Raw genomic sequence first — 18,792 nt, 5'->3', positions numbered from 1 at the left:
GCACCAAGCTGCAAATCCTTGCTTTTTGAAGAAGATGGGATAAAGTCCAGGGTCAGCAGTGGATGTGGGGTCTTGCAACCCACTCCTGTTGATTCTCGCCCTTTGCTCCCATGGAGCAGGACTGACCCTCTGGTTTCTTTGCCTTTTCCTTTCCAGACTACCTTGGAAAATCCCCAATTTCCTCCCTTATTTTATCAAACAAACCCAGCTCCCATTAGTTGACCCGACCCTTTCCAGCATCATCCTGTGCTCCCTGGGACAAGTCACCATCACCTCCAGCACTATCACCCTACTCCTCCCTCCCCCGTGTCCCCAGGGACCCCGGGACCCCAGCACTGCTTCAGGGTAAGAAGTGCCCAGGATTTAAAAGCCACCCAGGAGGTGGGACCCTGGTGCTTCCAGACATGCCACAAATTGTCCAAGCTCAGCTGAGGGCTTATTCTGCCTGTGAGACAAAAAGAAGGGAGAAGCCCTTGGAGCTGAGCAGGAAAAGGGGCATCAAGTACTTGGGAGCCCCAACCAGGTGCATTCCAATGGAAAATCACCACAGGCTCTGCATCCTGCAGGAGATTGACTCCTGAATCAGCTTCCCAAGGACATAATATTCTGAAGATGGCATTTTAACACAGGATAAATCACTGGGTCATCACAGGAGGTTCTAGGGAAATCCCAGGCTACCCCTGGGAGTTCTGTGGCTTGACCCTTTCCAGGCCATTTTGTAATCTGGATGCAGCTGTATGTGTTGAGAATGCCATGGAGGAAACTACTTCAATCCGGAGCAGTATTCCATCAAAGTTCTGGAGGAATGTGAAACTGAAACCCCAATTGCTGCTGTTCTTCCATCCATGCTGTTTGAGGGAACACCCTGATCTATTTTAGGCTTTCACAAAAGATTTGTGTTGGCCACAGGTAATTCCTGTTTGTATCAGGGAGAGCAGAAAAAGTTGCTTATCAGAAGCATTCAGCTTCTGATTCAGCAATCAGCTACATTGTCAGTGTAGCTGAGCTCCTGTTCCTTGTGGAAATATTAGAGAATAAAAAGCTGCCAAGGTCAAGTGCAACAGCAACACAGGCTGATATTAAAAATAATGTTCCTGCTTTATTGGCATTGTGGGACAGCTCCCACCTGTGATGTTGTATGGAACTGTCCTCAGAGTTCAGGGAAAATAATTCAGCAAAAGCAGCATGGATCTGTGTCAGGGAATGGCCAGGCTGGATCTCAGGGAAAGGTTCTTCCCCCAGAGGGTGCTGGACACCACCCAGGCTCCCAGGAATGGGCACGGTCCCAGGCTGCCAGAGCTCCAGGAGTGTTTGGACAGCGCTCTCAGGGGCTCACAGGGTGGGATTATTGGGGTGTCTTTGCAGGGTTGGGGTTGGACTGCATGGTCCCTGAGAGTGCCTCCCAACTCAGGGGTTCCTGTGGTTCTGTGATCTGTGGTTGCCCATGTGCCAACAGAATTGCCAGACCAGGTGGAAGCCTGTAAGCTGAGATGCCCCCTGGCCAGAAAACAGCCTCAGAGCACTTGCCCTGCACTGTATTTGCAGAGGGGCTGCAGCCCAGCATGAGCCTTCCTTGCCCACCCAGCACTGCACAACACCATGTCCATGAAATCCCAAAGATGGATTGAAATGTTTGGGGTTAAAACCATGAAGTGCAAGGCAAAGTGGCCAGATTGTTTTCCAGTTCCTGGGAGCTTTGGAGCCTCCACTGCAGTCACCGTGGAAAAATTGGGCCCAAATCTTTTTCCATGCTTAGGCCATTTTTGGGTGCGTGACTTTGACATGGGGGTCTCTGCACCCCTGCAATTGTAACATGGAGGGCTTTGGGCAGATAAGGGATGTGCCTTACTAGGAAATTGTGATTTTGGTGTACCATGAGGGATGACATGTCTTTTCCTTGCCCAGTCTGGGTCTGCTTTGTTTCTGGTTGTGGCTCAAAGTGTCCCAGCTGAGGCCCCAGCAGGTCCCTCTGCACCCACAGGGAAGAGGAGCCGGCAGAGGATGTTCCATGGCATCCCATTTTGGGGTGCTGGAAGGGACCATGGAGCATAGAACAGGGCAGAGAGCTAAGTATCAGTAGCAGGAACAGTGTAAACACAAGCGTGCTGAACCCACACATTCTCAGCCCGAGCACAAATGTCCCAGGAGCCAGAAAACCTGGGGGGAAAGGTCCCTTATCCCAGAGAGGTTTCTTTGCTCTGATGCCGCCATCCAGCGGGAGAAACTCCCTGACATGGGAAAGGCTGGAATAAAAGGCATTGGTTCCCCCACCATCCTCGGGCTGCCCTCGGTGGCCTCCCTGCCAGGGATGCTGGGACTGCCCTCCATGCTCCGTTCCTAAGCCCCGAGCCCTGCCTGGGTGCCAAATGGAAACAGCTCACACGGCACCTGAGCTCCTCCGGCTCCCAGAGAGGGGATGGGGAAGGAGGGAAGATGCACCGGGCCAGGGGAGGGCTGCAAGCCCAGAGAAGGAGGAGGAGGCTGAGTTGCAAGCAAGGTCCCAGGGGCACGCTCCCAACGCTCCCCTCCCGCTGGATGTTTGCATCTGAGCACACCGGGCCTGCAGAAAGCCAAATTCCAGCGCCTATTCAGCAGCACCAGGACTCCAAGGAGGGAAAAGCAGCCAAACACAAAACTCCCTGGGGTTGGTCAGGGAAGAGAAATTACTGGCAGCAGCCACAGAGCAGCAGGACGGCGAGCGGGGGAAGCGCGGTGGCCAGCGGCCCCCAGGAACCCACAATGCGCCCGTTTGTTGTCCCCATGGGCGGCCGCATTCCCGCAGAAAGGAGCGTTCAGTGGGAATATTGGAAAGTTCAACCTCTCTCAGCAACGCAAGGTTTGCTGGATTGTGCAGTGGCACAAAGGGACAGTGTTTCCTCAGGAGCGGGAGGTTCTGCGCCTGGAACACGGCTCCTCTACTCCCGCACAGAAACCGCCTGAGCGGAATCACGGCGTTATCCAGGCGGGACCGCAGTCAGAAACTTGCCTTAAAGGGAGAAAGCAGGAAAAAAGAGATTCTGTTTATGTGTATAAAAGAAAAGAATTTCGGGGGTTTTCTTCTGGCTGAAAGCAGCAGCTGTTTTCCTGAGGTGGCGCCAGTTTCCAGGAAGCAGGCGTATTCCTCCAAAATCGAGGGGAAAACCCCTAACTTTTTCTTTTCCCTTTGTGCCAAGAGGAAATTTGTCCTGGAAACGAGTCCTTTGCACAAACAAACACACTGTCCTCTCCTTCGAGAAGCACAAATGCTTTCCCACCCCCTCAAAATTAGACAGAAAAATGACTCCTGGACCAGTAATTCCCTGATAAACCCAACGAGGAGGCAGCATCCTGGTTGAATCAGACGCACATGTCCCGATGGGGATAAATTTTGGAAGCATCCACCACCTCTGCAAGTTGGCAAAGGCCGTTCCTGGTGGCTGCAAACCCATCCTCGAGCTCCAGCCCACACTCGGGAAAGGGAGAGGAATGGGAGATGTTGCAAAATAAAAGAGATGAGGACATTTGGTGCAGGGAATCTGCTCTGCAGCTGCAAACAGCCTCACACTGGCACTGGGGCTGAGAACTGTGCACAGCTCATCACACCTGGACTCTGGTAACCAGTAGCTGTGCCCAAGGTCCCTCTGTATGTTTAATTAAGATCATAGAAGATACTCATTATTTCAACTTTCAGATTGGAGAATTGTTTGGTTTGGAATGGATCTTAGTAACTGCAACTTAGTTAAGCATTACCCAAAAACAGCAGAGGAAATACTGGTGGACATGCTGAGAATGGGAAAGGGGGATTTTTCTTTTAAAGATATCATTGTTTTTTAAGGGACTTTCCCTGTTGGTGTGTGCAGAGCAGTGAAACCACCCAGCAAAGCTGAGCAGCTCCGCAGTGTCCTGGCATGCCTGAGACAGGGAAACCCCCAGACTGAAGCACCAGGACACTGCTTTTCCTTCCTGCAATGAAGGCAGATGGCAACTGGCCTCCAGCCCCAAACCTGGACGAAGCACCTCTCAGTACCTCTGGGATGGAGGATAAACCTCTGACCCGTGAAGAAACGCCAGCCCGAGGTAAAGCACACCCAGCCAGTGTGCCTGAGCAGTCAGGACAAGCTGGCAGCCCATGGCATGGGAATAAAGCACAGTGGAGTCACCGGAGCGGGTGATGGGCTGACTCTGCACCACACTGCAGAGTGAGAGACACCAAAACATCTGTACCCTGGAGGGGTACAGATGGTCAGTGCCATCTCCAACCCCACAGAGGCTGCTCTGGGCACTGGTGCTGGCACTGATGGGGTCCTGGGGACAAAAGGGCTTGAAGGAGGCCGGGAGGCTGGAGCAGCATTTGGGCAATGCTGTAGCACTGGGGAATGAGTGTTCTGTCCCCTGTGATGTAGGTCAAACCTTGTCCCAAGTGTCCACACTCTGACTCCCACCCTGTGTCCCAGCCTAGGCCGGCTCCCCACTAAGATGCCCAGACCCGTTTGAGGGGATGCTCAGCTCCTGCTGTGTCCGGTGCTCCGGGTGTCCCCATGGCCGATTCTCCTGGATGTCCCATGTCTGGTTCCTCCTGGCATCCTTATAACTCATGGCGTTCCCACTTCCCTCATTCCCGCTGCCTCCACGACCAGCGTGCCGCTCAGTCTCAGATCCCAGTGCTCCCTGTACCCAGTGCCCGGTGCTCCTGCTCTTCTGCAACCAGGTCTTCCCTCCTCCCCCATTCCCAGAACCTGGATGCTCCCAGGACCCCCGCATCCAGCTTCCTCCCAGGTCCTCCGTGCCCGGTGCTCCCGACTCCTCCTCCCCAGTGCTCCCAAGGACTCCCATTCCCTGTTCTTCCCTTACCGCCATGTCCTGTACTCCCGGATCCCCCATCCCCAGTTCCTCCTGGCATCCTCCTGGCTCCCTGCTCCCCTCATTCCCGATCCTCCCGGGCCCCCCATGCCCGTTTCTCCCGGTTTCCCGGACTACCCCGTGCCCCAGTGCGCGCTCTCCCCGGACGAGTGCTCCGTGCCCGGCCGGTGCCAGGTGCTGCCCGGCTCGCCGCTCCTCCTCCTCTCCGCCCCGAGCCGTCCCTCCTCCCCCGGGAAAGCGAAAGTGCGGCGGGCGGAAGCCGAGCGCTCCCCGCCGGGCCGGGCCGGGCCGGGACCGAACCGGGACCGCACCGGGACCGCACCGGGACCGCACCGGGACCACCCCGGGACCGCACCGGGGCCACCATGGCTTCCATCGGCAGCTTCTTGCGACGGAGCCTGCGGCGCGCCGGCCGCAGAGGTGAGGGGCGGGAGGGGCTCCGGGAGGTGCCGGTGCCGGTGCCGGTGCCGGTGCCGGTGCCGGTGCCGGTGCCGGTGCCGGTGTTGGGACAGGTCCATCCCGGTGCCGCGGCTGCGGGAGCCGACGGCTGCCGGCGGAGCGGGGCCGTTCCCGGGCAGGGCAGCGACCGGCGGCAGCGGCTCGGTCCGTCCAGCCGTGCCCGCTCCCACCCCACCCCACCCCATGGGGCCGAGCTCGGGCAGCCTGCCCCGGACTCACCGCATCTCTTGCTCCGTTCTCGGGGGTTCAGCCCATTCTGAGAGCTGCACCCCATCTCCCGGGAGCTCACCCCTTCCCAGCTGAGCCAGCCCCCAGCCCCAGGGGCGGCCGCACAGATCCCCTGTCTCCCCACATCCCCTGTCTCCCCACATCCCCTGTCTCCCCACATCCCCTGTCTCCCCACATCCCCACTGAGTGAGGCACCGCAGGGCATGCGGGCGTGTGGCATCTGGCACCATGGGGGGACCCACGAGGGAGACGGTGCCCCTCAGGACAGTTGGGTGTTGCAGAGCCTTCAGGAGGCAGTGCAGAAATTGGTTCTTTGGGATTTATGATTTTTCCTCAGGTGCCGAAAGGATCACCAGAGTTTCTGGCTGCCGTATCTCAAGGCAGAACAAAGCAGGTTGGAGCAGTCTACGGGCTGGGGGGCTTAGTGCGCTCCCCTCCCTGTCTGTTTGTGCTGGCTCTGGCTCTGCATGAGCTCGATATTGCCCGAGGTTTGAGAAAGCCAAAGCCATTCCTCTCCGCTGGGGCAGGTGGGCGGCACGGGAAGCTGAGCTCCCCGCAAACCAGGTCGGGGAACCTTGGCACACCAGAGGTCGGGAGTTTTCCGGGAGGAAAGAAACCGGTTGTGCCACAGGCAGAGAGTGGGGCTGAGCGATAAGAAAAGCCCGCGGCAGCCTTTGCCCTCTCCGTGCCCGGTGGATGGAAGGGTGAAGATCCACGTCACCAGCAGCCACTTTCCATCCGGGAGTTGCGAGAGCACCCGTGGCCACCCGCCTGCTTCCCTTCCTTGCAGGGGATGCTCCCACTGCTGGGGGGCTGGGGGTGCTACCTGAATCTTCCTGACACGGGCTATGGGACAGTCATTGGCTCTTTGACCCTGACTTATGTTCCCCGGAGACGAGGCACTGTGAGCGCTGCCGGTTTGGGGCAGCGCTGGGATCTCTGACAGCACATTCAGCCTGCCTGACAGTTCCCTCTGTACACCCTGGAGCTCATCTTCCAGCCCAGGGATGGGGAGTTTTGGTCTTGGAGGGATTTGGGCTCTGCCAGTGAGGGCTTTGCAGCCAGACGTGGCACTGCTGTGGGATCCACACTTCCACGTGTGAGAGGCAGAGCTGTAGCCTGGCAAGGCCAGGCTCTCCAGAGCAGCAGGTTTGGCTTGTTTGCTTGCAAACCCCATGGACAAAATGCAAATGCAGTCCTTGCTGGAAAGCAGATCTGTTGTTTTCTGAAATGCAGAATGGAACTGGATAGGCAGGATTTAACTGCACTTTCATCTTGCCCTGGTGATGGGAAAACAGCCAATGCCAGTGTCCAGCATGGATGGGGGACACCAGCAGCCCTGCCATGACACAGCCTTCTTCCCTGGGGTCCCCCCTACAACAACCCCCTGCCTGGGTCAGAGGTAGGAGTAGACCAAAGCCATTGCTGGAGCATCCCAAGGAAGAGTGGGAGAAGCAACGCACATCTTGTCAACTTTTCCCTGGCCTGGAGCTCCTCATTGGGCAGGTCCAGGATTATCCCCAATGAGGATAAACCAGAGGTATCCTCAGCCAGGTCTCATCCTTCACCTGCCACAAAGGGATGAATTTTTGGGAGGAATTTCACCTTGCCAAAGAGGAAGGACTTTGTATGTGGAGGTGGGACAGCCCCAGGGTGCACGAAGGGGTGGCTTTGAGCATCCCCCCACCCTGAGCTGGGAAAGGAATTTCCAGTCCCTGGGAAGGAACATCCTGTGATGGGACCATGAGTGTCACCTCCTCCTATGAGCCTTCTGTTCCCATCAGCTCCCAGTGACCTGGAACAAAGGCTGGAGAGGTGTTTCCAGACTAAAGGAGATAGCTCTGGAGCTGGAGGGACATGTTGGCAGGGTGTCCTCCAGCACTGCTTTTGGAGGAGGATGCCATACATGGAGAAGGATAATGGGAACAGCTGATCACAGCCATGCCTTGAAGAGCCCAGGGACAAACTCTGGGATCTGAGGACAAGCTGCAAGAGCCCGTAATCTCATCCAGCCACATATTTATTTTCCTTGCTATTCCTAGAAGAGATCTCAACTTTTCTGCTCCAGTTCCCCGCCATAATCAGAGATAGGACAGTTGGTGTGTCAAGAGCAAGGTATAAAGGGAGGCACAAGTGGCCTCTGGGAGAGGGAAGAGCAGTGACATGGCCTGGCTGCAGTCTCTGTCCAGCATTTAACTCAGCTCCTTTCCAGCCCTCGGATCTCACTGTCCCACTGTGGTCATCCCAGGGCCCTTGGAGATGCTGGATGGGGCTCTTTTCCCTCCTATTCCTTGTTGTTCAGGGTGTGACAACTGATGCCCTCCCCAACCAGCCCAACAAGGACTGGGGTGTAATCTCCAGGAATTGCTTTGCTTTGGTTTAGGGAAAACCCTCAAGTAGCTCATTTGCAATCAGCAGTTCCCAGAACACCTGAGAGGGAGAGGTTGGGATTCATCTGATGGGAGCTTTAGGAGGTGCTCAAACAAGATCTGGGCTGGTTTTTTGCTGTTTACTTCCCCTAAGAGAATAAAATTAACTGCTATAAACACATTCCCACACCTCCCTGCAGGTGTTTAATGCAGAGCCCATCTGCTCTCCCTCATTCCATGTGTCTGCTTTGCTCTGAGCATCCTTCTGCCCTCACTGGGCTGGGGCAAAGGAAGGCTCGGAGTGTCTCGGGATTTTCCCTAAAAGACTCATAAAAGCCATTTCTCTTTCCTTTTCATATCCCCAGTTGTTCATTTTTGGGGACCAAAAGTCCTGGGCACCAGGACCTGGTTCCCTTCAGCCAGTTCACGTGTAACTCTGCAAGTCTTCCCTTGCCCTCAGGACACCTCACACCTTTCATTGCACTCTGATTGGATTTTTATGGGATCTTTTTTGGCTTCAGAAGGAAAAGATGGGGCCTCTGCTGCAGAAAACACCCCCTCACGGGTACCGCAGGGGAATCAGGGGGAGCGGAGCTCAGTCTTCTATTCTGCTGGACAGTTCTTCTTTGAGTACCTGGTGGTGGTATCACTGAAGAAGATGTCAGATGGACATTATGAACCCAAAATAACCTACCAGTTCCCAAAGGTATTTAGTCCTGTGTTTCTGATAAGATTTGTTTTCCACATTTAGAGGAGAAAGGGATGTTGTTCCTTCCCCATCATTAAAGCTAGGGAAGGAGAAAGGTGCACCATGCTCTTGAGTCACAGTCCCAGGCCCCAGGGCTTTGCCTGCCCTGGATTGGGGTTGCTGGGACCATCTGTCCCTCCCCATGATCCCAGGGCCACAAACCCCGGGAGGAAACTCCAGGGACAGTCCCTGGCCTCCTGTCCCAAAAAGGGAAACTACAGTGGGGAAATCACATCTCAGGGAGGTGGCACAGGAAGAGATCACAGTTTGCAGAGGGTCCCTCTGCTTTGCCTCACTGTCCATGGGGTGAAAGTCAAAATTTGGATTTTTGGGAGGTGCTTGTCCAGACATGTGCAGGTCCCTTCTGCATCATTCAGAGCCAGGGGTCGCTTTAGGACAGACCTCATTCCACTGAATCCCACCCCATTCCTGGTGATGATGGGGACCCTCCATCTCCCTGACTCTTGGCATCGCTTTCATCCAGCGTGAGAACTTGCTGAAGGGCCAGAAGGAGGAGGAGGAACGTCTCCTCGAAGCCATCCCCCTCTTCTGCTTCCCTGACGGCAACAACTGGGCACCTGTCACTGAGTTCACCAGGTACCTGCCCCACTGCAGGGTCTGGGCTGGGATCCCCACCCCTGCTGGACTCCTGAGGGCTGGAAGGACCAGCCCAGCCCAGCCCAGTCCATCCCAGCTCATCCCAGCCCCTTGTTTTCTCTCCTTGCAGCGAAACCTTTTCTTTTGTCCTGACAAATGTGGATGGCAGCAGGAAGATTGGCTACTGCAGGCGGCTGCTGGTGAGCCCTCCCTACCCCACACTCATCGGAGGTGTCACTCCCTCCCCACGGTGGGACACGTCACCTCCTCCAGGCCCAGAGTTCAGCTCTTGGGGACGTGCCTCAGAAAGCCACCAGTGATGATGAGCAGCAAGAGGGTTTAAAAACTCAGAGCAGGTTTTTAAAGCTCTCTGCTGAGGCATAACTCAGATGCCGAAAGGAGGAAACAATGAGTGTTCACAAAGCCCGTGGATGTGGCACTTGGGGATACAGTTCAGGGGTGAATATGGTGGTGCTGGGCTACTTTTGGACTTGGAGATCTTGGAGGGCTTTTCCAAACTGGACGGTTTCTGTGATTCCTCACTGGCTTCCACAGCTTCCCTGGATCCTTTCCCATGCCTGCTGTGGCCAGGATGGCTGCAAATCCCACTTGGGATCAGGATGGGAATGTTAATGCAGCCATCCAGGTACCACGGAGTTAGGAGCCCTCAGCCCCATCCCCAAAATCTGCATCTGAGCAGTGGCTGTTTCTCAGCTCATGGGTTTGACCAGCTCAGGGGCTCTGAGATGCAATGGTCTTCCCTGGCTGCTGCTGTAAACAGGGACATAAATCCAGGAGGACACCTCTGTGCCATAGCCTGGACAACAGCTGGATCCACCGTCCCTTCATCCTGGTGAACCTTCCCATTTCAGCATCCAGGGATGAGCTCAGGCTGTTGGAAGTGAATGTCTGGAGGGCTGAAAGTGCAGAGAGCAAACAGACCCAGGATAGTCCAGTTGGAAAGGGAAAAAAAATCCAAAGAACTCATCGTGATGGCCCCTGTTGTAGCAGGGGACAGGATTAACCCCAAGGATGGTGGGGCAGGATGTCTTGGAGAATGTGTGCCTGGGTGGGAGGAGAGTTTGCAAATATGCCAAAGGACTTTGCACCAAAACAATTAACAGCTTAGGCACCCAAATGGCCTCTGGGCACCCTCTGCTTTTCCAACATCAGCTGCATCATTGGCCTTGGCCCTAGCCTTGAAAATCTCCCAGTGAGTGACTGGGAATTTGAGGGGAGCAAGTGAGGATCCCTTTGGAGAGTGTGGAGCTGGTGCAGGGGGCTGGGAGATGCTCAAATCCTTTTCCCACACTCTTCCAGCCATCCGGGCGTGGTGTCCGACTCCCTGAGGTTTTCTGCATCATCAGCTGCCTGGGCTGCTTTGGGCTCTTCTCCAAGGTAGGGACATGGGGCTCTGGCCCAGTGGTGGCCCTGGTGACTGCTCCTTTATCTGCTGGGGATTCAGCTCATATCTTTCTCACCCAGATCCTGGACGAAGTGGAGAAGAGGCGCCAGATCTCCATGGCAGTGATCTACCCCTTCATGCAGGGCCTGCGGGAATCGCCCTTCCCAGCTCCAGGGAAAACTGTCACCATCAAAAGCTTCATCCCTGAGTCGGGCACAGAGGTTGGTGGGGGACCCGGGGGCACCTCCTGGTCTACATCTGGGAGCATCCTCCACCCCTGCAGCACCCAGGGGTGCTGACCATAGCAGAACAGGGTGGGTCAGGCTGCCAGAGGCCTCATCCCTTGGGAATATGGGTGTTATCTCTCTCCTGACCCAGGAGGAGAGCAGTGAGGGTGAGGATGAGGATGGAGCCCATCCCTTTGCTCCATCTTTGCCACCTCTGCAGCTCCCCCAGCCTGAATCTGGAGCTGCTGCACAAAAAGCTCTCCATACACGCTGGGACTTGCCTGGCCCTGATGCCAGAGCAGGATGTTGTGCCAGGGGCTGGGAGGGGCCTGCTGTGCCAGGGGCTGGGAGCTGCTCCTGCTCCTGCTCCTGAGACAGCGTCAGCTCCTCCGGAAGGTTGGGGAGCACAGTGGTGCAAGGGCTGTCATGGGCTGCAAATTGCTTCCCAAAAGAGGTGCTCAGGCACTGGCACTGCCTGTCCAGTGCAGTGATGGAATCACCATCCCTAGAAGTGTTAAAAAAAACACGTGAATGTGGCACTTGGGGATGGGGGTTAGTGGTGAACATGGAGTTCATGATCTTAGATGGCTTTTCCAACCCTGATGATCCCATGACTGCATGATTATACTCTTCTCCATACCACTGTATTCAACTCCCAGTCTTGATTCCTGCCTGGTTTAGCCCCTCAGGCAAGTGCAGGTGTGTGACAAGCCTAGTCTTTTCCTGTAGAGAAAAGACCTGATCCAGGCATGGATGAGATGATCTCATTGCGCCCACACACAGCCCAGACTCGCATGGGCATAGCTTTTTAATTAGTTTTTTCTTTTCTTGTGGCAAAGTCAAGCTGGAAAAATAGGTAGGATCCACTCTGTCACTGGGCAAAATATCCTCAGTGCTGAGCATCTCATGGATGTGCCATCCTGAAAGCAGGATCCCTGCTCTCTAGAGCAGTTTAGCAGCTGGTGATCTAAGTGATTTCTTAATGCAGGGAGCTTGTGCAAGACTTTGCTCAATGCTCTGTCCCAGGGCCATGGTTGGAAGCACAGCCTGGGCTGCCAGAGGAGCTGGGAGGAGGAATGAGGATGTTCTTTGGGCTCTGGGCAGGGTCTGGAGCAAGGAGATCACTGAGACCAAGAAAGGAGGAGAAATAAATCTTGGATATTGCATGGGCTGAGGTGGGGATGGGGCGGGACTTATGCTGGAAAGGGGCTGTGGAGCCCAGCCAAGCCTGATGCTGCTGGCTGAGAAGTTGCTGCTTTGGTGGAAAAGCATGTGGAGAAGGAGATTTTCTTCCTGAAAGATGGGGATTTTCTTCGTGAAGGGTGGGGAGAAGAGCCAAGGTTATGAGCTGCACAGTCCTGTTAACCTTTCAGTACTCACCATGTCTGGCTGCCACAGGGATTGATGGAATTGGGAGACTTGTGGGCAAATGCAGCTTAGTAGCCAGCCTGCCTTGCAAATATCTATTAGATGCCTCACTTTTGGGGAATCTTAGCCAGGAATTGCCAGGCTGACCCTGCCAGAGACACTTTAGAGGAAGGTTTTGTGGCATTTGTAGGAGTCATGCCCTCCCCACTCCTCCCTTTCCTGGCAGCTCACAGATGACCTCTCAGACACTGAGATGGGACATGTCCCTGCCACTCCCTGCCAGGGACTTGGGAACACTGGAGAAAAGAGGCATTTGGGTTAAAAATCCAATACCCAAATAAAGAGCCCCACAGTGCACGTTACTGATGGCTTCCCTGAGCTCTCAGCACTGCACAGGCTGAACCTCCTGGCAGGATGAAATGGGGTTTGTCCCTTGTACGTGGACACGGTGCAGATGCTGCAAATGCTGGGTCATTAATTACTTCCAAATCACCTTCTCAGGAAACCAGGGCAGGACAGGGGGAGTGTTGCCCCTCCTAAGCTGGGGTTCTGTGGCTCTTCCTTGGCAGCTCATTGAGCTCACACGGCCTGTGGATGCCCACCTGGAGCACGTGGAGTTCCAGGCTCTGCTCCAACGACTCAGCCCTCACCTCATCCTGCTCATCTTCGCCTCTGCCATGTTGGAGCGACGGCTCATTTTCCTGGCTGAGGAACTGAGGTGAGTCCTGATCTCTTTATTATAAAAATGCCCATTAAAAATGCCCTTAAATTGGCACAGGACACAGCAGAGCTCGAGGTGGGATGTTCCCTCCTCCCTGCCGTGATATCACTTCTGGCTGCCTGTTCCACAGTGTCCTGTCTCAGTGTATCCACGCTGTGGCTGCTCTCCTGTACCCCTTCACCTGGGCTCACACCTACATCCCCGTGGTCCCTGAGTGCCTGCTGGACACCGTGTGCTGTCCCACACCCTTCATGGTCGGCATCCAGAGGCGGCACCTGGAGCGGGTCCTGGAGCAGCCAATGGAGGAGGTATTTCATCTGGAGGGGAGGGCAGCTGGATGGAGCCATCAGTTAATCTGTGTCTGCAGGTTTGGCTTGGCCCTGGGGCCAGAGGCTCTGATTGTGCCCTTTTCTCATCCAGGGAGGCTGGAAATTAGGGTGTCCTCCATGTTGGCACCTGGAGCAATACCTCCACATTCCCCTGGGATTTCCTGTGGCTCCAGGAGCTGGTGTTGGGTCATCCCAGTCTTGAAGCAGAGCAAAGCTTGTGGGGACAAGCCACCAAACCTGCAGCAAAAATTGTCCTTGTGGGAAATGCCCTGGTCCCCCTGCCCAGGTCCCTCCTGCAGAGAGGGGCTGATCCCTCTCCTGCCACCCTCATGGGCTGGTGACACACCAGTCCCATCCCAAAACGGGTGGCAGGAAGCCCAGGTGCCTTGGCAGGGCTAAACCTGCTCACTCCCTGCTCTCTTTCAGGCTCTGATAGTTGATCTCTGTGAAGGGAAGATCATCCGGGCGGTAGGTCCTCCCTGCATGGGTGTGGGGCTGGGGGTGGCCTGGATAACCCCAGGAAGGGCCTTTTCTCCTTTGGTGTCAGCTACCTGGCAGCTTCCACATTTTTAAACTTCAAACTGTCAGAAGGCAGGGTTAGATGGGATTTTGGGATGGGATTTTGGGAAGGAATTCTTCCCTGTGAGGGTGGTGAAGCCCTGGCTCAGATTGCCCACAGAAGCTTTGGCTGCCCCAGGATCCCTGAAAGTGTCCAAGGCTAAGCTGGATAGAGCTTGAAGCATTGTAGTCTAGTGGAAAATGTCCCTACCCATGGCAGGGGGTGGAATGGGATGAGCTTTAAGGTCCCTTCTAACCCAAACCCGTCCGGGATTTTGTGGTTCTATAATCTTGGGGGCAGAGCCATCTTCAGTGGCACCCTCCAGGGGGAACATCCCATGTGGGGATGTCTACAGCCACTGGCTTTTGAGCCAGAATAGCAGGGTCCATGCACTGGATATCCCACACCCACATCTCTGCAGGACATTATGATGATGATTAATTAATGAGCTTTGAAAGCCCCACTGACGGGCTGCACCAACCCACGGCCCCTTGAGCTGGATTCCCTCCAGTGCTTCACAGCCCCATTGCCTTCCAGGTGGGGGATGAGGAGGAGATCCTGCCTGGAAAGCTGCAGAACGAGATGCTGCTATCTCTGAACAGGCACAACAGCAACAACAACGAACACAGTAAGGATGTCTGTGATGGTAAAAGAGCCCTGATCTGCCCTCTCCATGGCTAGAGACTTCAACCAAGGGATTTTCCTAAAGTCACCTGGTCTGGGATGCTTCTCCCCCTGTTTGCAGGGGTAATCCCTTGGGGTTTCCTCTGTCCTTTGAAACACGAGAGCAGGAACAGATAATTCTGCTGGAAAAATGGATTTTTGCTAATATTTAGAACATTAAGATGCTGCTACCCTGGAAAGCCAGGGTTCCCTCAGCAAAATTAGTCTGCTCCTTGATTAGTGGCAGAGGAAGGCTCTAAGCAAGCAATTCCTTGGGATGCAAACACAGACCAGGTTAAAATAAGCCCGTCCTGTCTGTGTTCAGAGGTTTCATCCCCACTTCTCGTGCTCCGTGTCCCCTTCTAGCCTCGGAGCAGCTGAACGCTCTGGTGTCAGAGGCCTTCGTGCACTTCTTTGTGCGGCTGGTCGGGCACTACGGCTCCCACATCAAGTGGGGCAGGAGCGGCTCTGGCAGCTTCCAGGAACGAGCCTTCTGCAAGGCCATCGCCTCCAAGAGCTGCCGCAGGTTCCTGAAAAAGTTTGTGAAGACAAACATGTTCTCCCTATTTATTGAGGAGGCGGAGAAGAGCAGGATCCCACAGGAAGGTAAGGGTCCCATTTCTCGTCCCCTCCCCTGTGGGGTGAGCTCTGTGGAACCCTGGGCTGGTTGGTTTAGGGGCAGAGATGCCTCGTGCCTGGTGAGGGATGGGATGCAGCCCAAGCTGAGGGTGCTCAGGGCACTGAGCAGATCCTGTTTGCTCTCAATGGCCTCATCTCCATATCTGTCAAGCAAAAAAAAAAAAAAAAAAATCCTCATTTATGACTCCCCATTTCTGGAAGTGTCTAAGGCCACTTTGGATGGGGCTTGGAGCAAACTGGTCTAGTGGAAGGTGTCCCTGCCCAGGGCAGAGTTTGGAACTGGATTAGCTTTAAGGTCTCTTCCAGCTCAAAACAGCGTGAGATTCTGGACTCTAATGATTCGTTTTAGATCTTGTCACTCACCTGGAGCTGGGGCCAGCTCACTGGGAGCTCTGTGTTGAAAACAAGCAGCAGCAGCACAAACATTTGGCTTGGGCACAGCAGCAACTGCCAGGAGCCTGACTCAGCTCAGCCCCTAACTCCGTGGCAGCAGGGCTGGTCTTTCCCCCTTCCCGGGGATTTACAGGGCACAGGGCAGAGCTGAGCCTCCTCCCAGCCTGGGACACACACAAACGGGCAGTAGAGGTGGAGGAAGCCAACCAAAAACTGTATTGCAGGATGGAGACATCCTGGGCTGTGATCTGCCACCCTACCCGGGAGACTCCTGCTGGCACTGCCTCAGGTGTTGCTTCTCTGCCCTTTCATGTGAGACCTTATAGAGAAAACCTGGGAGAAAGAGAGGGATAGCATAATCCCTGTTTTCGTATTGTATTCCCTGTCTATATCACCATTCTGGCTTTTTGCTGGGTCTGCTGCTTTCTCCCTTCGTTGCTGGTAGGAAACACAAAACTGAATAGGAGTGAACACATGGATTAAAACTTCTGGCTAACCCAGCATAATAAAGCCTATTTTGGGTGAGAGGGATGGGTGGCATTGCAACCACCCCCATTTCATAGACTTACAGAATCCCAAAATTCCAACAAATTGGGTTGGAGGGACCTTTAAAGGGCATCTCGTTCCACTCCCTGACATAGGCAGGGACACTTTCCACAATCCCAGGCTGCTCCAAGCCCCATCCACCTGCCTTGGACACTTCATTTCCACATTTTCCTGGGGTCCTCTGTGGGTGCAGGTGTCCATAACCCAGGAGGGTTTGGGACACAAAGACTTCCCAGGATTCAGGCTGGGCAGCCCTGTATGCCCCATTCCAAACACCAGCACCCTGCCCATGACCTTTTTTTCCTCCACAGCATATTTCCAGCAGAAAATAATAGAGTACCATGAACAGAAGAAGCACCGAAGGGACTCCTGAAGTCCAGTGTGGGAGCAGGGGAACAGGACTGAGATTGACACATCCCTGCCAGCAGCACCATACTGGACTCTGTTCCTGCCCACCTGGGACTCCTGAGCTGCCTGGGCAGCACTGAGCACCCTTTCTTTCTCAGGGCATCATTGCACTGGAAACCTCTTTGCACAGAACTAGCACCAGGCTGGGATTTCTTTCCTGATGGTGGTCACTCCAGGGACAGACTGTGACTCCCAGTGCTTGGCCCTGCACGGTTCTTGTCCCCCCAACACCTCACACAGAGGGAGGGCAGCCAGGGCTGGCTGCAGGACAACAGGGGTTTAGAGTAACTATTAGAAGGGAGAAAAAAAAAGGGATGAGTAGGAAATAATGTTACTTCTTATTAAAACAAACCAGGGATTTGCAAATAAGGAACATCCCATTGCACAGTTCCTGAGGTTTTGTTATTAACAACTGGGTTTATATTGTTTTATTGAGCCATTGTTGAACACCAGCAGGAGTGGAGGCAGGGGGGCGGTGTTAGTGGTTTCCTCTCTTGCAGCTGCTGCATCATTGGTGCCACATAGAGCCAAGTTTGGCTTTCTAAGGAAACAAAAATACTCATTTCCAGCAGGTTATTTATTTGTGCTAGAGAAAACTGAGGGCCACATGGCTGTGGGGTGTCAAGGGGAAACAGCTGATCAACAGCTTCAATGAGGTGAGGGAGGAAGGATTTGTTCCATCCCAGAGTAAAACGTGTCACCATCCTCCTTGGGTCTGGTCTTGGTGCCACCTTCTCTTAAAACCTTGCAATTCCTCTCTGAAATGTGAGGCCAGCAGCAGATTAAAGCTAAATGACAGTTATCCTTTTGGAATACACTCACCCAGGAAATAAATATTGCAGCAGGGAAGCTGGGCTGGTGCTGCAGAACTGACTGGTCCCATCAACAGAAACCCAACGTAGTACTTCTCCCAGCACAGGCTGGGAATGAAGGCAAAGCTTCATTCTTCTCTCTGCGATGTTACAGCCAGGCTGTCACATCACCTGGTACCCACCAGGCATCAAAATATCAAAAATGTCCTGGAATCATGGAATCTCAGACTGTTTTGGGGTGGAAGGGATGTTCATGATCACCCAATTCCACCCCCTGACACGGGCAGGGACACCTTCCACTACCCAGGTTGCTCCAAGCCCCATCCAGCCTGGCCTTGGACACTTCCAGGGATCCAAGGGCAGCCACAGCTGCTCCAGGCAACCTGTGCCAGGGCGTCACCACCCTCACAGGGACGGTGACATCCCATCTAAAGATCTCCCATTTTAGTTTAAATCCACTCCTTCCTTGTCATATCACTGTTTCCTTGTGTAAAAATTCACTCTTCTTTTTTTACAGGTATTTGTTAAGTTCTGGTTTTAATACCCTCCCTTTAATGCCCAGACAGACTGTGTGCTGGGGACACCCTAGGAAGGCTCAGCTAGAGCTTCTGGGAGCAGGGACACTGGGGCTGGGTCACATTGCAGCACATCAGCATAACCCACAGTGTATTTTTAAATCCTTCTTCCTGCTCGAGATTTGCCCAACACTTGATCCAAGCCTACAACAGTAAATAAAACAACGCCAAGAAATGTTTCCCTGAATTCAAAAGAGCTCATTTATTCTGCTAAATTGTTAACATAGTTCCCAGCAGAGCACTGGCCAACTCACACCATCCAAACAACTTGGGGCCCGGCTGGCAGGCAGCTCAGCCCCTGCTGCTGATTTGGGACTCAATCCCTGCTATGCAGCTGCTCTAGGAAAGATAATTTCATACTCTGGTATGTGTCACCCTCTGCCAGTGGCCTCGGTGCCAGCAAACAGTCCTGGGAGGGTTCACCCTGCCGGAGCCAGCACAGGGTGACAGCCCAGTGCTTCCCACCGCTCCAGGGCAGGAACAGCCCCTGTTCCCACCCTACTCAAATCCCACCTGGCCATAACCTTGGAACTGCTGTAGTTTTCATCCTCTGGAAATGATTAAACTCCTCTGCAGCTCCATTCCACACTCACAGCTAGGACACAGTAGCACTGGAGGTACTGGGGCAAGCTGGGTAGGATGGGAAGAGGAGAGAAATAGTGCTTTGAAACAAAGCTGATGCTTTGATGACACAGAAAGAGGCCCTGAGGTGTCCTGACCTGCTCCTTTCCTGTGCTAAATCCCTTATCAGAGCAAGGGAACTCCTTACACAGTTCTTAAAGAGCCAACACAACACTGAGTGGAAATTTCCAGCTTCTCTTTACAAACTGAGAGGAAAACCTGCAGAGCAGAACTGCATTGTTGTAGCAGGGCGTGTTCTCATTCCTAGGTGCTGCTGCTACAGAAG

General features: G+C 54.3%; 1 protein-coding gene across 1 annotated transcript; it reads left to right on the top strand.

The window, feature by feature from the left end:
• Positions 1–4,861: 4,861 nt before the first annotated feature.
• Positions 4,862–18,064, top strand: DENND2D (DENN domain containing 2D). The gene is given in 13 exon segments (XM_030292131.4): positions 4,862–5,125; positions 5,128–5,259; positions 8,417–8,601; positions 9,128–9,240; positions 9,371–9,440; positions 10,561–10,638; positions 10,726–10,866; positions 12,810–12,958; positions 13,092–13,269; positions 13,717–13,758; positions 14,387–14,477; positions 14,879–15,118; positions 16,402–18,064. Coding segments are annotated over 13 exon segments (1,680 nt in total). The 5' UTR covers positions 4,862–4,926; the 3' UTR covers positions 16,464–18,064.
• The last annotated feature ends 728 nt before the right edge of the window (positions 18,065–18,792 follow it).

The sequence above is a fragment of the Taeniopygia guttata genome, chromosome 26, assembly GCF_048771995.1.
Source record: "Taeniopygia guttata chromosome 26, bTaeGut7.mat, whole genome shotgun sequence".
Taxonomy (NCBI): Eukaryota; Metazoa; Chordata; class Aves; order Passeriformes; family Estrildidae; genus Taeniopygia; species Taeniopygia guttata.
The sequence above is the reverse complement of the archived record's forward strand: the minus strand, read 5'-3'. Positions and strand labels throughout refer to the sequence as shown.